Here is a 15,489-nt window from a genome sequence, read left to right as displayed (position 1 = left end):
CCATCTCAAAATTCCTATTTGTGAAACATGACTTTGCTACAGGGGATGGAAAATTTTGTTGAAAGAATAGCTCTCTGGTCTGTTCAGCCTCTTGGGAGAAAGATTATGAGTTACTTCAAACTTCTGGCTTTCAAGTAACTTGCATACTCAGGGAAGCCTTGAGAAGCTGGACATTCCTTCCACTGAGCAGCCTGATAGGCTTCAAAGCATATTTAACTATAAGCTGTGTTACTATAGAGTGGAAAATATTAATCAGCTCTAGCCATCTAGGGAGACTGTGGTTATCATTAAGAATATGTGGGACACTCATACAAGAATTCTTTTCCCCTGCCCACTGGACAAGCTCTTTCATATAGTTTATCTGCTCCAACTACATGCTTTTGAAAAAAAGCTTGACTAACTGAATATTTTCAACTAGAGCTAAAGGCAAACACTCCACTGGAACTTTGCCCTAATCAATAGTAGCAATGTTCATGTCACATGAGAGTCAGAGGATAGAATATGGTGCTTACTGAAGTCAGCAAATAACCTAATTATACTTAGCCTGCTTGAAGAAGGAGACAAGTGAGGTCTGGTCCACCCACATATTAATGCAATCATCATTATCCTTATCCCTTGTTTGCTTTCTGTTTATATTGTAATAAAAACTTGTGTCAAATGGAGGGTGCTACTGACCCCTTGTGGGAGAAATACTCACACATTTTTGGATGCAGACATGTCAGTGGGAAAACTGGCTCAGAATTTAGTTTGTCTCCCTACCTCCCACAGATCTATTTCTAAGGAAAATGCAGCCTTGCAAGAGGTCACTATAGTCTCACAAGTGTATAAGCACAATTTTAGGAAATTTTACAGAAATTAAGGTTTATTAGTTTCTCTAGGGCAGTCACATAAGCGTCAATAAAAACTAATTGTAGTAGATCCTGCAATGACTTTGCCATAACTTAAAGTCCTGCATCGCCAAAGACTAAAATTTATACATTGCCAGTTGGCACAGTTCTCATTTTTTAATGCAATTTAAACTATTTTAATCCATCATAGCATCACTGGCTAAAGACTGCAAAAACCCCCCACCTTACTATCTTCCGGAAAGCAAGGATATACTACTCTGCTGAAAAGTGAACAAACTATTTAAAACCCTGAAGGATTTTTCAGCCAAAACCTTTTGGTATGTATCAAGAAAAGCTGGTATGAGTCATTCTTGAAAGCAAAAGTTTTCCAATGCGTGTCACCATCATGAGCAGGGCTGCAAAAAGTGCAAGAACTTCAATGATTTTATTTCTGACAACTTATTTTTCCTTTCCTTTTGGTGGAAAATCAAGTCTGAAAAGGAAGACCAATGCTTTTTATTCCAATACTACTGCTAACCTTTACTCCCTAAATGAAAGAGTACATGCATGAAAAACCACCCTCTGCATTTGATTCATGTCAAATCCAAAGGAAATCTCCATGCACTTTCACCACTCCCATCAAAAGCAGATGATTTCACATGGGATATAGCTGGAATGACTTAGACCAGCAAAGTGCACTATACAGAAAGTAACTGCATTACACAGTGTTTCTATTATAAAATTATTATAGTTATTCATATTGTACAGTATGAAACAGGCTTCTGAAAACCTAAACCCATCAATACCAAACACCAGTAAAACTTGCAGCTTCCACTGCATTCAACAGCAGCAGCTGAAACCCCTGAGACCACAGAGATGAAGTCTTGAACCAATGCCAGTACTGCTCCCATCATGTTCAGTGAACATGTAAGGAGAAATATGTGAACAGCTTGTAAATCCCAAAGCAAAGAACAAGAGGCTACTTCAAATGTATTTCAACAATTTGCATCAATTATTTTAAAATAAAATGTTTTTCAGAAGTATTTGAAAACACTATGTTTTCATACAGATCTGTCATATAAACCAAGGCCAAAGAAACTTGAAAAATGGAAACTGAGAAAGAGAGCAACAAACTTTTTATTCTGTCATTTCCTTTTTCAACCTGTACACTAGGACAAATAAAAACACTAAGCCATATAAGTCTGGTTGGTTTTGTTGCCTTTGAGTACATAGACTTTCTTTTTTTTTACAAATGCATCCATTAAATTGAATCCTAAAAGTACAAACTATGATGCAGCATCTGTTGTCTCAGAATATGGAAGTTACTGTATCTGGCAGGAGATGTTTAAACGATCACATTCACATAGCCAGATCTGTAAAGGCCATTCAATTACAAGAAAACACAGAGTCTAACATACACTTAACAGCAACTCTGGTCAGTAGAACAGTACTATGAACTGCATATTTACAGAAAAATTCGCACATAATTCAGAGATAATTTTAAATCAACCTTTCTGTTGTTACAACATAATCCACCCTTCCAACTTCTACTGTGCTGCTTTAACAGTGTGTGAGTACCTTGGAGATTCAAAGGCACATAGCACTTCTGATGCATGCTTCCACAGACTCGTTCTTCAGGAACATATTATAAAAGAACCAGGTTTTTTAAGAACTTTGGACTGCAAAATTTCTCAATAAAGTCTGGTGCACTTTTAAACATTGTATGCCAACAAGTAACCAAGTTTGCAAATATTTTTTCAGGTATACAATTTTCTAATTCCGCGGTGACATCTACATCATTACAACTAAGAAGGAGGAAGACAAATAAGCCACCACCCCTTTTCCAATGTTGTGTGCAAAAAATCAGTAATAAATCAGTCCAACTATACTTTTAAATCAAAGCTCTTGAAAAAGTCAGTATACATCTTATATGACAAGTTTAACTAACCGTACAGTACATCAGCATTTCCTTTGAAAAGCTTAGACCTTGCTAAGCAGTTTTAAAGTAAGCAATTATATAATGCTATCTGCATACAGAAATACACTACATTCACACAGGCAACCTTAAATTTCTCCAATAAACAGTCATGTCAAAATCTACAGTTTACAGAAAATACAAACTTAGTTTTAACAAAAGCAAAAATGTTCATTGTGATTCAGTAAAATCTGTTTTCTAACATGAACAGTTTGCATTCATAAAGACACTAAGGTTGGGACAAATCAAGTATTTCCTAGAAGCTCAAAATGACACAAAGTTTTCTAACCATGAAATGGCATGCAAACATACTGATTTCTTGTTGGTTATTCCTCTTTCACTTACAAAAGATCTACTAGATCAGAGTAAAGCAGGTACTTTTAAATGTTATACAATGACCTCTCCCTCACACTAAAAACATCACATACAGAAAATTTTCTCAGCTGTCTTTGACACAAAAGCTGCTTCTGTAAATTTGAATATTATGCCCTTCAGATCCTCAAGACCAGTGCAACAATTAAAGAGCTTTCAGAAAGCTTAACAATGTCTAAATTTGCTAATTTTCCTTTACAGAAAGTTTATACAAGTTTATAAATCCATGGCAAGGGCATTACACCTATGTTAATGTCAACTCATTAACTGGATTGAAAAGATACTTGCATTCTGTGAAGACTGTATGGCTGCTGCCCATTCAGTAGCTCTATCAAGGCACTGTACAGTCATTAAATCTCTAGTATTCTCCGAGATGTGCTGAAGAATATTGTGAATGTGTTTAAGTTGTTAAAAAGCCCTGAGTCAGAACTTGCGTATTTACCACAGGCTTAGCTATAAAAATGGCACATACTAAAGCTTCTGCAGACAACAGTTTAGCTTTGTTGACACAAACAAGCTATGAAATGTGGAAAAAGACAACAGTATGAATTCCAGCAACTTAAGCACAGGTATACAATGTACTTTGTGGCAAATCACACACTGCTATTGTACGCAATTTACACAGTAATTTCATAAAGTAAAAAAATCCTCCACAATGTATTCAGACATCACAACTGATGAAGCAAAACAAAACCAATGCATTCCCCATCCCTTCCCAAGGACAACGAACAGCTAGAGAAGAATTCAGCACTTTGACAGAAAGGAGGTAGCACTGCTAAAGGTTAGACTGTAGTGTTGTTGGGGTTTGGTTTTTTTAAGTGAAAACTTGACCCATGCAGCACAAAGAACAGGATAGGCTCTTCGGTTCACCAGCTGCTACTGGAAGAGTAAAATTAAATTTCTGACAACTAGTTTTGTAGAGGAAGCTCAGATCACTAGCTGAAGGCAGCTTCTTCAAACAATTTAGTGTTTACACTAACTGCAGTTAATACTGCTCAAGATAATTACACATGCATAAACCTTCATCTCTAGAAAATATCTACATGTTAAGTACTTATTTATTTTTAAAAGACCATTTCACGTCTTTAAAAGAAGCTAAAATACCAATTGTAAGACTATGCTAACAAGGCACAAGTATTTGTGCAAATCTGCTGTATTCTCACCCGGTCCAAGTTAAGAACACCACCTACTAATCAAACTTTTACATTTACAAAGTAACTTGTTTGCTATCTCACTGGTGTAGTTTTTGTTATCCACTTCAGGAAAAAGGGATTTGTCCAAACCTCAATATACTGATACACAGTAATCCAACAAATGGTAAGTAGGTTAATAGCAGCCCAGATTTTGAGAAGTGCCATATAAGCTTGGGCCACAATAAGTGATGATACAAGTTTTGAGGGGAAAAAAAGTCAAAGGTAGTTATACAAAAGTTAACAATCTACAACTATTAAGTTTATTCTGTTAACCTTTCAGGTTGTCTTTACACTTTAAATCACTGTGTAGTGATATGACTGTTTATGTCCCTTAATGAATGAAAGTATTCTACTTAAACATCTGAGCATACCTCACACTGAACAATATACATTTTTAGGTGTCTCATTACTTGTTTCAAGAAACAAATGGAGATATTTCATTCCATTTAATTTCAAAATTGCTATTAAATGCTGGGGGATAGACATAACAAACCTTACAACCTTTACATTCTATGATTTTACAATTAATTAGAGATAGATGCCCTACTGATTTTTCTAGTTTTCACTTTGCTCAGGTGAAATTTAGACTTCAATCTTTTGCTGAAGACAGATGCACAGTGATATTTCCGTAACTCTACTATTTGTTATGATCCCCTTTGGCTTTCAAGTGAACTTCTCATCCTTCAAATATGTGCTATCCAAATAAACATTCGCACTCTGTGCACACTGCAGAGATAACAACAGAATAAAGTGAATGAGCTTACTGGATTCCTCAACAACACTAAGTTCACCTTCTACATCCAAATGCAAAGAGAGGGTCTGAACAGAAATATTTATTTCCACAAATGATACCAGATTTGCAGGCATTTTCCCTCCTTAAGTTTTTTGAAAGGCAAACTGTATCACCATCTCCAGACAAAATAAAGCTCTTCCTCCTGTCAATAAGAGACCTATATAATTCAAGCATCTTGGTTAGCTTTTCTAGTTTTTCTAATTCAGTTGTTTTTCTTGGCACTGAAATAGCATCAAGCTGACATACTCCAGTTTCAAGTGGCACACAACATTACTGACTGAGTCCAAACACAAACTCCTATGCAGTCACATACATCTGCTGTGATTGCAGTATAGGACACTAAAGCTACTCCTACAGCAATATCTTCAGTCATTGTCTCCATTTCCATAGGACTGTGATGGTATTCAAGTACTGAGGGTGTTCAACAGTTACTTAAATCTTACATCCAGTTTCCTACCCAGGATGCTTCAGAACTGCTCTAATTCAGCTGAATTATTCAACTGATGCTAATCTGGAACACTTTCAAGTAATTCTGGCTTGTTCCAGCAAAAAAAGAATTGGGGAAATGCAAACTGCTATACTAAGGTTTCAGTTTTGAGTTGTGTTATCAAGAAGAGATCCACCCTGCATCTGTGCAGACAAGTTTGCAGAGGTCTCCTTGAAGAATTAAGGGGACAAAATACATCTGCCAGAGACAGAAGGAATCAAAGTACAAATCTGATGCATGACAAGTTAAAACTCAGACTGAATCATCAAATGGCACATCCTATTATAGAAGTATTTCCAGAGGAAGCCTGACAAAAAAGCTTACTATAGAGAGTTCAGCTGTCAAACATGCTACCAACATAAAACCACCAAAAAATCAAACCAAAAACCTTAGTGACACTCAGCCAAATGGAAATTGCAGTGAATACTCAGATGCAGAGTTCAAGTGGAGATACCAAAATACTAAAAAAACAGGCCTTGTATCAAAAACTTTTCAGAACTCCTGGAAATTCTGGTATTTTAGAATAGGAACGAAGAAGCAAAAAAAGGGAAGGCTGCTTCATTTGGTTAAGAATACAGATGCATATTATCTGAGAACAGATGACCACTAGTCTACAAAATAAACCAGACTGCTACAGTGACTCCAGATTGTGATTGTGTCCAATGAAAAACCACTGAAAATCATGAGGAACATTTGGGATGCTGGATGAGGATTAAAGACAGCTATTATAAGGCTGTGTATTACATCACTTCATGGTGTTAAAAGCCACTCTACATACACTTTTCCAATATATCACTGTACTTGTTTCCTGGAAAACTTTATTCAGTGTTTTAATCTTATTGCTTAAAGGTTTGTCTGTCTTTACAGTTTATTAGTAACAGCCTTCTGAAACATTTGCCAACATTTGCACAGTTCAGGCATATCAACATAAGTTTCAGAAGACAGATTGATTTCTCTGAAAAAACCACAATTATATCTTTATCCTTTCTTGGATCTTTTCCTTAACTTTTGATACTTCTGTCCACATTTTAGGTATACGCAATGAGAATTAAATGATAAACTCATCTTAGCTTCAAGTAAGGCACCTAAGTGACTCCAGCATAGATTTCTTTAATGTTCTGCAAGAGCAGGTCCAAATGAAGTCTGCACAATGGCAAAGGGCTACATGAACTATGCACTCAGAAAACTGTTGAATCACTTAGGAGTAAGGACAGTTCCTTTTAGCTACAAGAGATCTAAGGATGAGCGTATTTTCTACCACCAGAAAGGATCAAAGGATCCATTGTTTTCAAAATGTTAATAGTTTGCAGTCCCTAAATCTAACAGTAGCATTTTGAGGGTCAGGAGGAACAGCTCTTTATCATATCAGTGACAACAAACTCCTTCAGCCAAATGCAGCTCAGCTAGGCACAGCTCACAAAATTCACTGTTCTGCCAGCAATATCTTCATTTGCAGTATTACTCAGTGATGCTCACAGATAACTTCTGGCATTAATACCCTACTTAGATGGACAATCAATATTAAATATTCTCTTTTGCTGTTGAAAAATAGCAAAACTGTTTGCCTGGAGACAATAAAACTCACTTAGAAAGAAAGGAAATTTTGCAAGATCTGGGGTTTTTTTCAGATTTCACAGACCCACAATTTTTAAATGGCTCCACATGTATGTGTTTCTACACAACGGATCAAATTCATTTACCTAAAAAGAATAACTGACCCACTGCTCAAATGCTCTCCTTTCCACTCAAGTTAAAAGCAATTTCATGGAAAGTCAAGTAATTAGCAGAATTATGAAGTTCACTATTAAAGTAACTTAGCTTGAATCTGTTAGACTAAAGTGCAGTTTTGGAAATATAATGCTTCTAAACCAGATTTTTCTTTTTAGTGTTTCCTATACAACCCATCCTCTGGAACAAAAGGCATGATAAAGTCAGAATTACCTTAACATTGTATTCTGAGGCATGACCTTATGGGAATAGTATATTTATGACTACAGTGGATATATTTTGTATTGGTTTTTCATGACTGTATTTCAAGACAGAAATTACTGTGAATCAGAACTGTGACAGGAAATGCTGACACCCTCCAGAAAAGCATAAAGCAAAAAAAAAAAAAGAAATCCTACATATTTATGTTTCGTAGTAACTGACAATATAAAAAAGAATTCCCTTACATCACTTGATATCTGATACATACATGATACACATGAACAAAACCAAAATAAGACTGTCCCTTTAAACTTAAAGGGGAACAAGAAGACAGAAACAAAATGAAAAAAAAGACTGTTTTAAATTAGCATTAGGCTTAGATGTTTTTTAAGAGTAAAGCTACAAGTTGACTGTTCAAATACTGTTTCTTTTATTTGGTGTGTTCACAGTCTTTAAACAATTACTATGTAACAAACTTGTGCTACAGTATTAGAAATGTTTTCATCAGAACCCTTTACTGCCTTTCAAACTCACAGAGGTTTAAACCCATCAACATGTCCTTACTCTTTCACAACCTAGTAAAAGCCGCTGGCCCCCGTTCAATACAGAAGGATCCTCCGTTCGATTGCCTTGCGGCATATGGGGCACTCGCTCATTCGGTCTCCACAAAGCTGACACGTTCCATGGCCACACAGGAAGATCATGTTCTTCAGGCGGTCCAAGCAGACAGGACACATGGTCTGGAAAAGATTTTGACAGGTTACATAGTCAGTGGGAGTACTTATACAGTACTGAATATGCAACATAAATTGCTGAAATTTAACCACAGATATGTCATCCTAAACATAGCAGGTAATTGCCACAGCCACTAACCTAAATTGGGCTTTTTTTTTGAATCCTATTTTTATTCCATATTGACTTAAAATATGTGGGCTTTTCCTACTCCATCATGACACAAACAACTATGTAGCTTTTTTTCTAAATATGATTCCTTTAATTAAGATAATCCAGTAGTAGGCTGATATCATATTTTCAATATCATTACACAAGTTTGCAACATTAAAACATTCTAGAGAAACATTCTCCTTTACATCATGTAATCTTCCAGGAAACAAAACATAAACAGCTTGATGTATGCAATGCTTGGGTAATGATTTACAAGTTTCTTCTCAGGCTACCCAGCCATTCATATACTTACCTGTAAACACCACACACTCAACACCCACAGAAGGAACAAAAATGTTGCATTATTAATATGATATGTAAAAATTTAGTACTTTGTTTGTGGAAGTTATCTAGATTTTTAAACAAAAGAACACCTCAAGTTTCAAATAAAGAACAGTTTAGTAAATCTGTAACCTTCACTCATAACAGCAGCACAGCAAACTTTTAAAATCAGTTTTAATTGCTGAACGTGAAGTGATAGTCAATGCCCAAAGTTCTTCAACAGCAAAATTCATTTTGTACCAAGCCACTAAGGAACAATGTCCTTCACCTTTTGTCATGTGCAGAAATTGAAGTTTTCATAAGGCATGTTCCTTCACCATAAACATATTGCAGTCATATTAGGATTTAATTTATAACAGTTTATCAAATGTTAGTAAATGAACAGATGTTACAACAGATGAAAATTGTTAAGACCATTCTATAGATCAGATCAAATCAAATCAAATCTAAGATGTCCTCATACCTGAGACATACTACATGTATCTAACAATTATAAATGTTGATCTCATACATAACACGAAATACTGACAAGGCTTGTATTTCAAATACAAATTGATTTTATCACCATCTTGCACCCGTGACTTGCTCTTGTATTCCTCAATTGGGCTTTATTTCAATTTGTTCATAGCATGAGAGAGAATCTATACCAGGGTAACCTATTCAGAAAAACCCTAAAGCACATTTTCTATGAAATCAATAGGTATTACTTCCTAGGGTAGATAGTTCAATTGAAGACCAAAAATATTCACCATATTTCTGTTTAAGAGTTTAAATTGTCATGTGGAATCTGGCCAAATTACTATTTCAATCTCCAGGATACTAGTATTATGGGCTAGCAGGAAAATAAAACTTCGGGATAAAACCTTAGGCCAATTTATGTTTAAAAAAAGCCCTGAAGGGGAGTGTCCTCCAGTTTTGCCATAATTTCCACAGTACTGTAACAAAACATTCTCAAACTAAAAATCTTCAGAAGACTACTGACTGTCAGCCAGTCCTGCTCATTTTTCCATACACATTAAGTCATCACCTTCACATCCCACACATCAATGGGACCTTTAAGAGTATTCCTCCTTCAGTAACTCAACAGACTTCAAGTATAAGTGAAACAGCTATTTCTACTGCAATGAATACACAGCTGTATGCAGTTACAAGTGTCTAACTTGACAGCATTGGGATGATGATTTTTCACAAAGGACTGACAAAGCAAACATCTCATCTTTGGGAAAATCCCCAATGCATAGCCTTTATTCTATGTTTTAGTTAATTATTTTCTTTTGTGTCTAAATATAATGTCAGAATTACTGAAGTTACAAGGGTCTGTTTCTCTCCACATGCTACACCATCATTTTAAAATTAAAACATCCATTAAGGGACACAGAAATAACAAAAAAAAAAAAATACGATCTGTTGAAACACCATTACTTCGAACTGTTTCATTCAGTAAAGGACAGAAATCTCAACATTTTCATTTTATTGATATGCAGTATTAGAAAATTGCCCTATTTCTCCTGCTTAGTACAAAAGCAGAGTATATAAAATACGTTAGCAGTTTTATTTCTTAACATGATACTATCTTAAACCTTAAGTCACTTCACACAGCTGGCAGAATAACAAGCTTCCTGTTTGCTACACAATTCTCTTCTGACAGGCTCTTCTCAATCAGTTCAGCATTTTCCCAGTGGGATACAAGCCCAAATAACTGAATTTTATCCAACTCTGAAGGAGAATTCCTTACTTTACCACCATTTTACGTGTACTTTTACAGTGAAAGAAAGCTCACTGCAAGCCTTATGCCCCACTTGGGGAGCAGAAAATAATGAGTGAGAAATAAGCAGCATCTGTAACTACTGTACTATTTCTTATAACATCCTCCGCATGAAATCCCATTTTTTATACATTTGACTCCCATCTTTTGAAGGAAAACAAACAGTATAAAAGGGCACTATGCCTGTTCTATACGAGAATTACTTCTTCGGGTAAGCACTCCAGGAAAGTGCTCATTGCATGTTAAGTATAACTGGGTTTGCAACTCAGGTAATTTTTTGTCACTAACAAGGTATTTTAAACTGCTTGAAGTGTCAATTCCTCACTATTAAAAACAGTTTTTACAACAGTATGTAGGTGCACAGTGACAAAATAAATTTATTTTTAAAGGAAGAAGAAAGTGATGTAAGTATGGTGAAGGAACATACGTAAGGTATTAGATGGATGATGATGATTATGTATGAAATGGAGTGAAGGTATTGCAATTACAGTCAAAAGGGTTCACATTCAGGGAATCCCTGAAGAATGGTGTGGTCATCAGATGTGGGAGATTCTGTTGACATCAGCATCACTTCTGCTTGGCACCAGAAATAGTTTTAAAAGCTTGCTGCTGCACTAACATATTAGATTATCATTGAAGGTATGAGTTGAAACAAAGGCTTATACCTGCTGAAAGAGAACAAATTAATTTTAAGTAGAAAAACACCAACTGAACACAAAGACTGAACTGTTACAGCACAAATCAAAAGAATACACAATTACAGTGGAATGCTGTGCATAATTTCAAGCACAAATTTAAAAGATGAGACGATCAATTTTAATCAAATCCAACTTGCTACTCACAAGTATGATACAACTTGCCCTGTCACAAGACTAAGTACAAAACACACTAAAGAAAACACAAGAGTCTCAAGCCAAGAGGCACATGAGGAATGACCTAAACCATCTCTTTCTAGTCAGAGGCACTGAACAATTCTGGCTGCTGGCTAGTAAAATCCCAAAAGTTAGATAACATCATGAAGAATAAAATAGCACCTAAGGAAAACTAACAAACCCCCCCCTGAGATCACATCTAATGAAGAAGAAAAAGTGTAACATGAAGTAGTTTTCTTTTTATGTGCCTATACCTAAGAATATCATCATACCCAAACAGAACTCTAATCTTCTATAACTCCTAAAGTACCCTAAAAAAATGTATCTGAAGAAAAGATTATTTGCATTTAAGCATGCATCTAGCACCTTTTGCATGTATCTTTTCAAATGCCAAAAAACTAACCTTATTCTTTCCACCCAATGCTAAAAAAGTAAAGCAGAAGCTAAATAATGGATGCAAGACATCAGAGATGACAGTAACGTCTGGAGTTTCTGGATAAGACAGACATCCATTTTCAAATTAGAATCTTCAATCTGCATGTTCTTTACAGATAACTACACAGGAAACTGTTTTGAATTTCTATTACTGGAGTGCTGGTCCAGTCACTATGACAGGAACAGCACTTCACAGACATTCAGTTGAGCATATCAGCTCTCAAATTTAAGGCATTTAGAAACACAGGCCCTACAACTGGCAATCTAAACATTCTAGCCCTGGCTTTCATGCATGTGAACAGCTGAATCCAACAACTACCAGAACCAGATGTGATGCTGCCATCACTGAAGTATTACGGACTGCTGTAAGCTTACAGAGAAAAAGGCAAGCAAGAACACCTCAGTTTCATGTATCCATGAAAAGTTTCTTCCAATTGTGTTATACACACGGAAGCAAAAAGTCACATTATTAGGGTTCTAAGAGAGTAATTAAGCTCATTCAGTAGTCAGATGCTCCAGATCCTTTACTGCTGAAAGATCTACAAACACTATACCTAATTGCAAAGATAAACCTTAACATTTAAATTCCAAATATTTGAATTTCATGTATAATAATTTCAAAGTTTTAACCTTGCAGCCACCACACAGTTTTTTGAAAAGGGTGTTCACTATGCGCTTCATAAGACAGATAACTGTCAGCCATTGTTCCAATGCAGTTAAAGAACAGACAAGTCAAGATTAAGGTAGCTACAGAACAGTGAAGATGATCTATTTTTATCATAGATTCTGCTGTACCTACATATTCAGGTCAGCTAAACAGTCAGAGAATGTACTGACTGGGTAGAGCATCGTTTTTTAGTCACATCAACACATGCTCTAATAGATGGATTCAACTATGGCCACTTGATTTTTTCTTTTAACCCTGTACATAGAGGGCATACAAGCCACATCACACTAAAAATACTGGTCTTTCAACTAAAGTTTAAGACCTGATGCACTTCAACATGTCATTTTTACTTTAAATAGAGGATGCATTGGGCTTCTCAGTCAAGTTGTTCTTGCCCTTAGCGGTTCTTATAATTTTTATCCAACATTTTACCTGTTCCTTGATGTCTTGCAACTGTTGCTGCAGTTTCTGTACATCTGCATTGACATTAGTGTTGTCTTTGTCTTTCTGCAAAACTGGAATGTTTCCACTTGCTGTAACATTAAAAGAAAATAAAGATACGTCATTACACAGCAATCTAATGAACCAGGAATAATTATTTCCAGTGTCACAGCTACAATTTTTCAACTACCTAAAAAAAATGTTAGTCAACTATCTTTGATAATCTAATAAATTCACTACACCATCACTGCAGCTCAACAAAGAACTTCTTTGAGTTTAGTGTCAACATTTCTTTGACAAGTATTTCCATAATAATTATGCTTGTAGTCCCTTAATGTTCTCAGAATTCTTATTTGTCAGTAAAGTTCCTAACATCTATTCTTTTGCACATGTTTAAAGAAAAAAAGCCCAATTCCTTGACATTGAAATGACTTTTTTATCTACAGAGATTACTCTATTTGGTGTTCAAAACTGCCCAAGTGTCTTGGAAGTAGTTTGTTTAAAATTTGAACAAGTTCAGATTAATATTCCTATATTTGACTGATCTGGGAAGCAATATTACTATATGAAAGAAAAATTGTCAAGTCTTAAATTTCCAGTGTGAGTACTGAAAACCTGATTTTAATGACTATTTCAGAACATTATGACAAGAATGAATTAATATTCCAATTTCTATAAACTCAACTGAGATACTGTGTACCACATACACATACAGAGAGCAAATACAAATAATTCATAGAAATTACTCAAATAAGTCACAAGAGTTCTAAAAACTAGTCAAAGGAGGAGACGTAAAACTGGACATTCTCTCAGGAAAGTTGCTTGTACCTAGATGCAAAATACTCACCATTCCTTCAGAGTACCAAAGGTAAAAAAAAAAATTCTTTGCTCATTTGCACAATCACAGATAATCTTCAGGTTTTACTTCTTAGGGCATTAGTAAGTGGCCAAGTCATCACACATTTTGGATTCTACTCCGAATGCTGGAAGCAATTCTCCAGTGTAATGACTGGTGCTGCTACCACATTTACTGCTACTGATGCAGGAAGTAGTGCAAACAGCAAAGAGATAGCTGGGTTAACACTGTTTTCAATAAACTTCTCTTCAGAAAGGAGAGATACTTAGATCATTTAAGAGAATGAGAGAATAAGTTGGTGGAGGAACGTGAAAGAGTATGGGCTCTGGAGTCACTCACAAATATCATCACTGGTATCTTCTGTACCTTTCCCTCCGCAGCACATTATGAAAGGCACTCTTCGCTCAACCACTGCCCGACACTGTACACATTTCTTCATCAAGCTTGCACAATCTGAGGGAACAGAGAAATAAATCAACTCTGAATCTTTCCACTTCATTTTTCTTTTTTTCTATCCATGAGTTTGTTTATTCAGAGTAATTATATAGCAATGACTTAAGAGATGCTTATAATACAAAGAACTACTTGAGTTCATCTTCATATGATTTTCTGCAAATCATACCTAAACAATGTCCTGTTTGGGATTCAAAGTAAATCTATTCTCTATCTCCTTTTAAGATATTTCAAGTGAACAGGTTCCTCTTTCACCAAATGGATGCCTAGTCCACAAGAACTACAGAAGTTAAAAGGTAATCACACATTTAAGACCAGAACTTCCAAGATTGTACTGGCTATCTGCTTTTTTCTTTAGAACAAAGGATCTCACTAACTGTCCTAATGCTCCAAGAGGTGCAGCTCTTTACCCGAAGAGTAAACCTACATCTTTTGATAAAATCCTAGAAACAGGACTGTAATTTCTCTTCTAAAAGTAGATTATTGTCTCATAAATGCTAAAAGGTTACTGCAAATCAAGAGAGTGGGTCGTATAAAATACACACTCATAAAGTGTGTCTTATAAAAAAACAAACTTGAAGACTGTCTCGTTCTGCTTGAAGAAGATGTCCAGAAAAAAATCTGGAAAAAAATAATCTACAACTGTTAAATCTTTTGCTGTCCTTGTTACAGTTTAGACTTGGTAACGCGTACTGCGCTGCTGAAATCCTTCACCACAATAATCAATCTTTTTGTTGTCTTCTTTCCTGGGAAACGATTCAAAAACTGTTCTCTCATCATCTTTCATCTGCAGACAGTGAAAAAGGCCAGATCAGGCTAACTATAGTCAGTGATTCGATGACAGCTGCCTCAGTCAGAACAGAGGAAGAAACCAGACTCCTTTAGCAAGTGCAAGTGAGCAGTTGCTCATGGGAACAATTACCTTCCCTCTTATATAGATCCTCATCAATAAGAACTGCTCTTTTCTAGGGAAATGACCCTTCAACAAAGCCTTGAAATGTCTTGAGACAAGGCGATAGCTGCATTCTCATCCGCATATACTCAAACCCAAAAAAAATCTGGAGATCTCCTATGTATTTTTTCATTACACAGGATAAATTGAAGTGAACCACAACTGGTGCTCTTTGCAAAGATATATGATGCGACATTTGGGGGAAAATACAGCCCTTGTGCAAATCTGTAGGTTACTAATAAAGT

The 15,489-nt window shown here is 35.7% G+C and overlaps 1 protein-coding gene across 3 annotated transcripts in view; it reads right to left on the bottom strand.

Annotated features, from left to right (window-relative positions):
- Positions 1-1,946: 1,946 nt before the first annotated feature.
- Positions 1,947-15,489, bottom strand: part of MIB1 (MIB E3 ubiquitin protein ligase 1) — a gene marked incomplete at its 5' end in the record, with an annotated part of 76,873 nt that continues 63,330 nt past the window's right edge. For 2 of the 3 annotated variants that reach the window (XM_083871855.1, XM_083871857.1), the window contains 3 exons: positions 1,947-8,316; positions 12,975-13,075; positions 14,179-14,292. In XM_083871855.1, coding sequence (XP_083727981.1) covers positions 8,176-8,316; positions 12,975-13,075; positions 14,179-14,292 — 356 coding nt within the window. In that variant the 3' untranslated portion in view covers positions 1,947-8,175. The remainder of the gene's footprint in view (positions 8,317-12,974; positions 13,076-14,178; positions 14,293-15,489) is intronic. The other variant, XM_083871856.1, reaches the window with a different exon arrangement.

This window comes from Zosterops lateralis, assembly GCF_965231275.1.
Source record: "Zosterops lateralis genome assembly, chromosome: 1".
Classification (NCBI taxonomy): Eukaryota; Metazoa; Chordata; class Aves; order Passeriformes; family Zosteropidae; genus Zosterops; species Zosterops lateralis.
The sequence above is the reverse complement of the archived record's forward strand: the minus strand, read 5'-3'. Positions and strand labels throughout refer to the sequence as shown.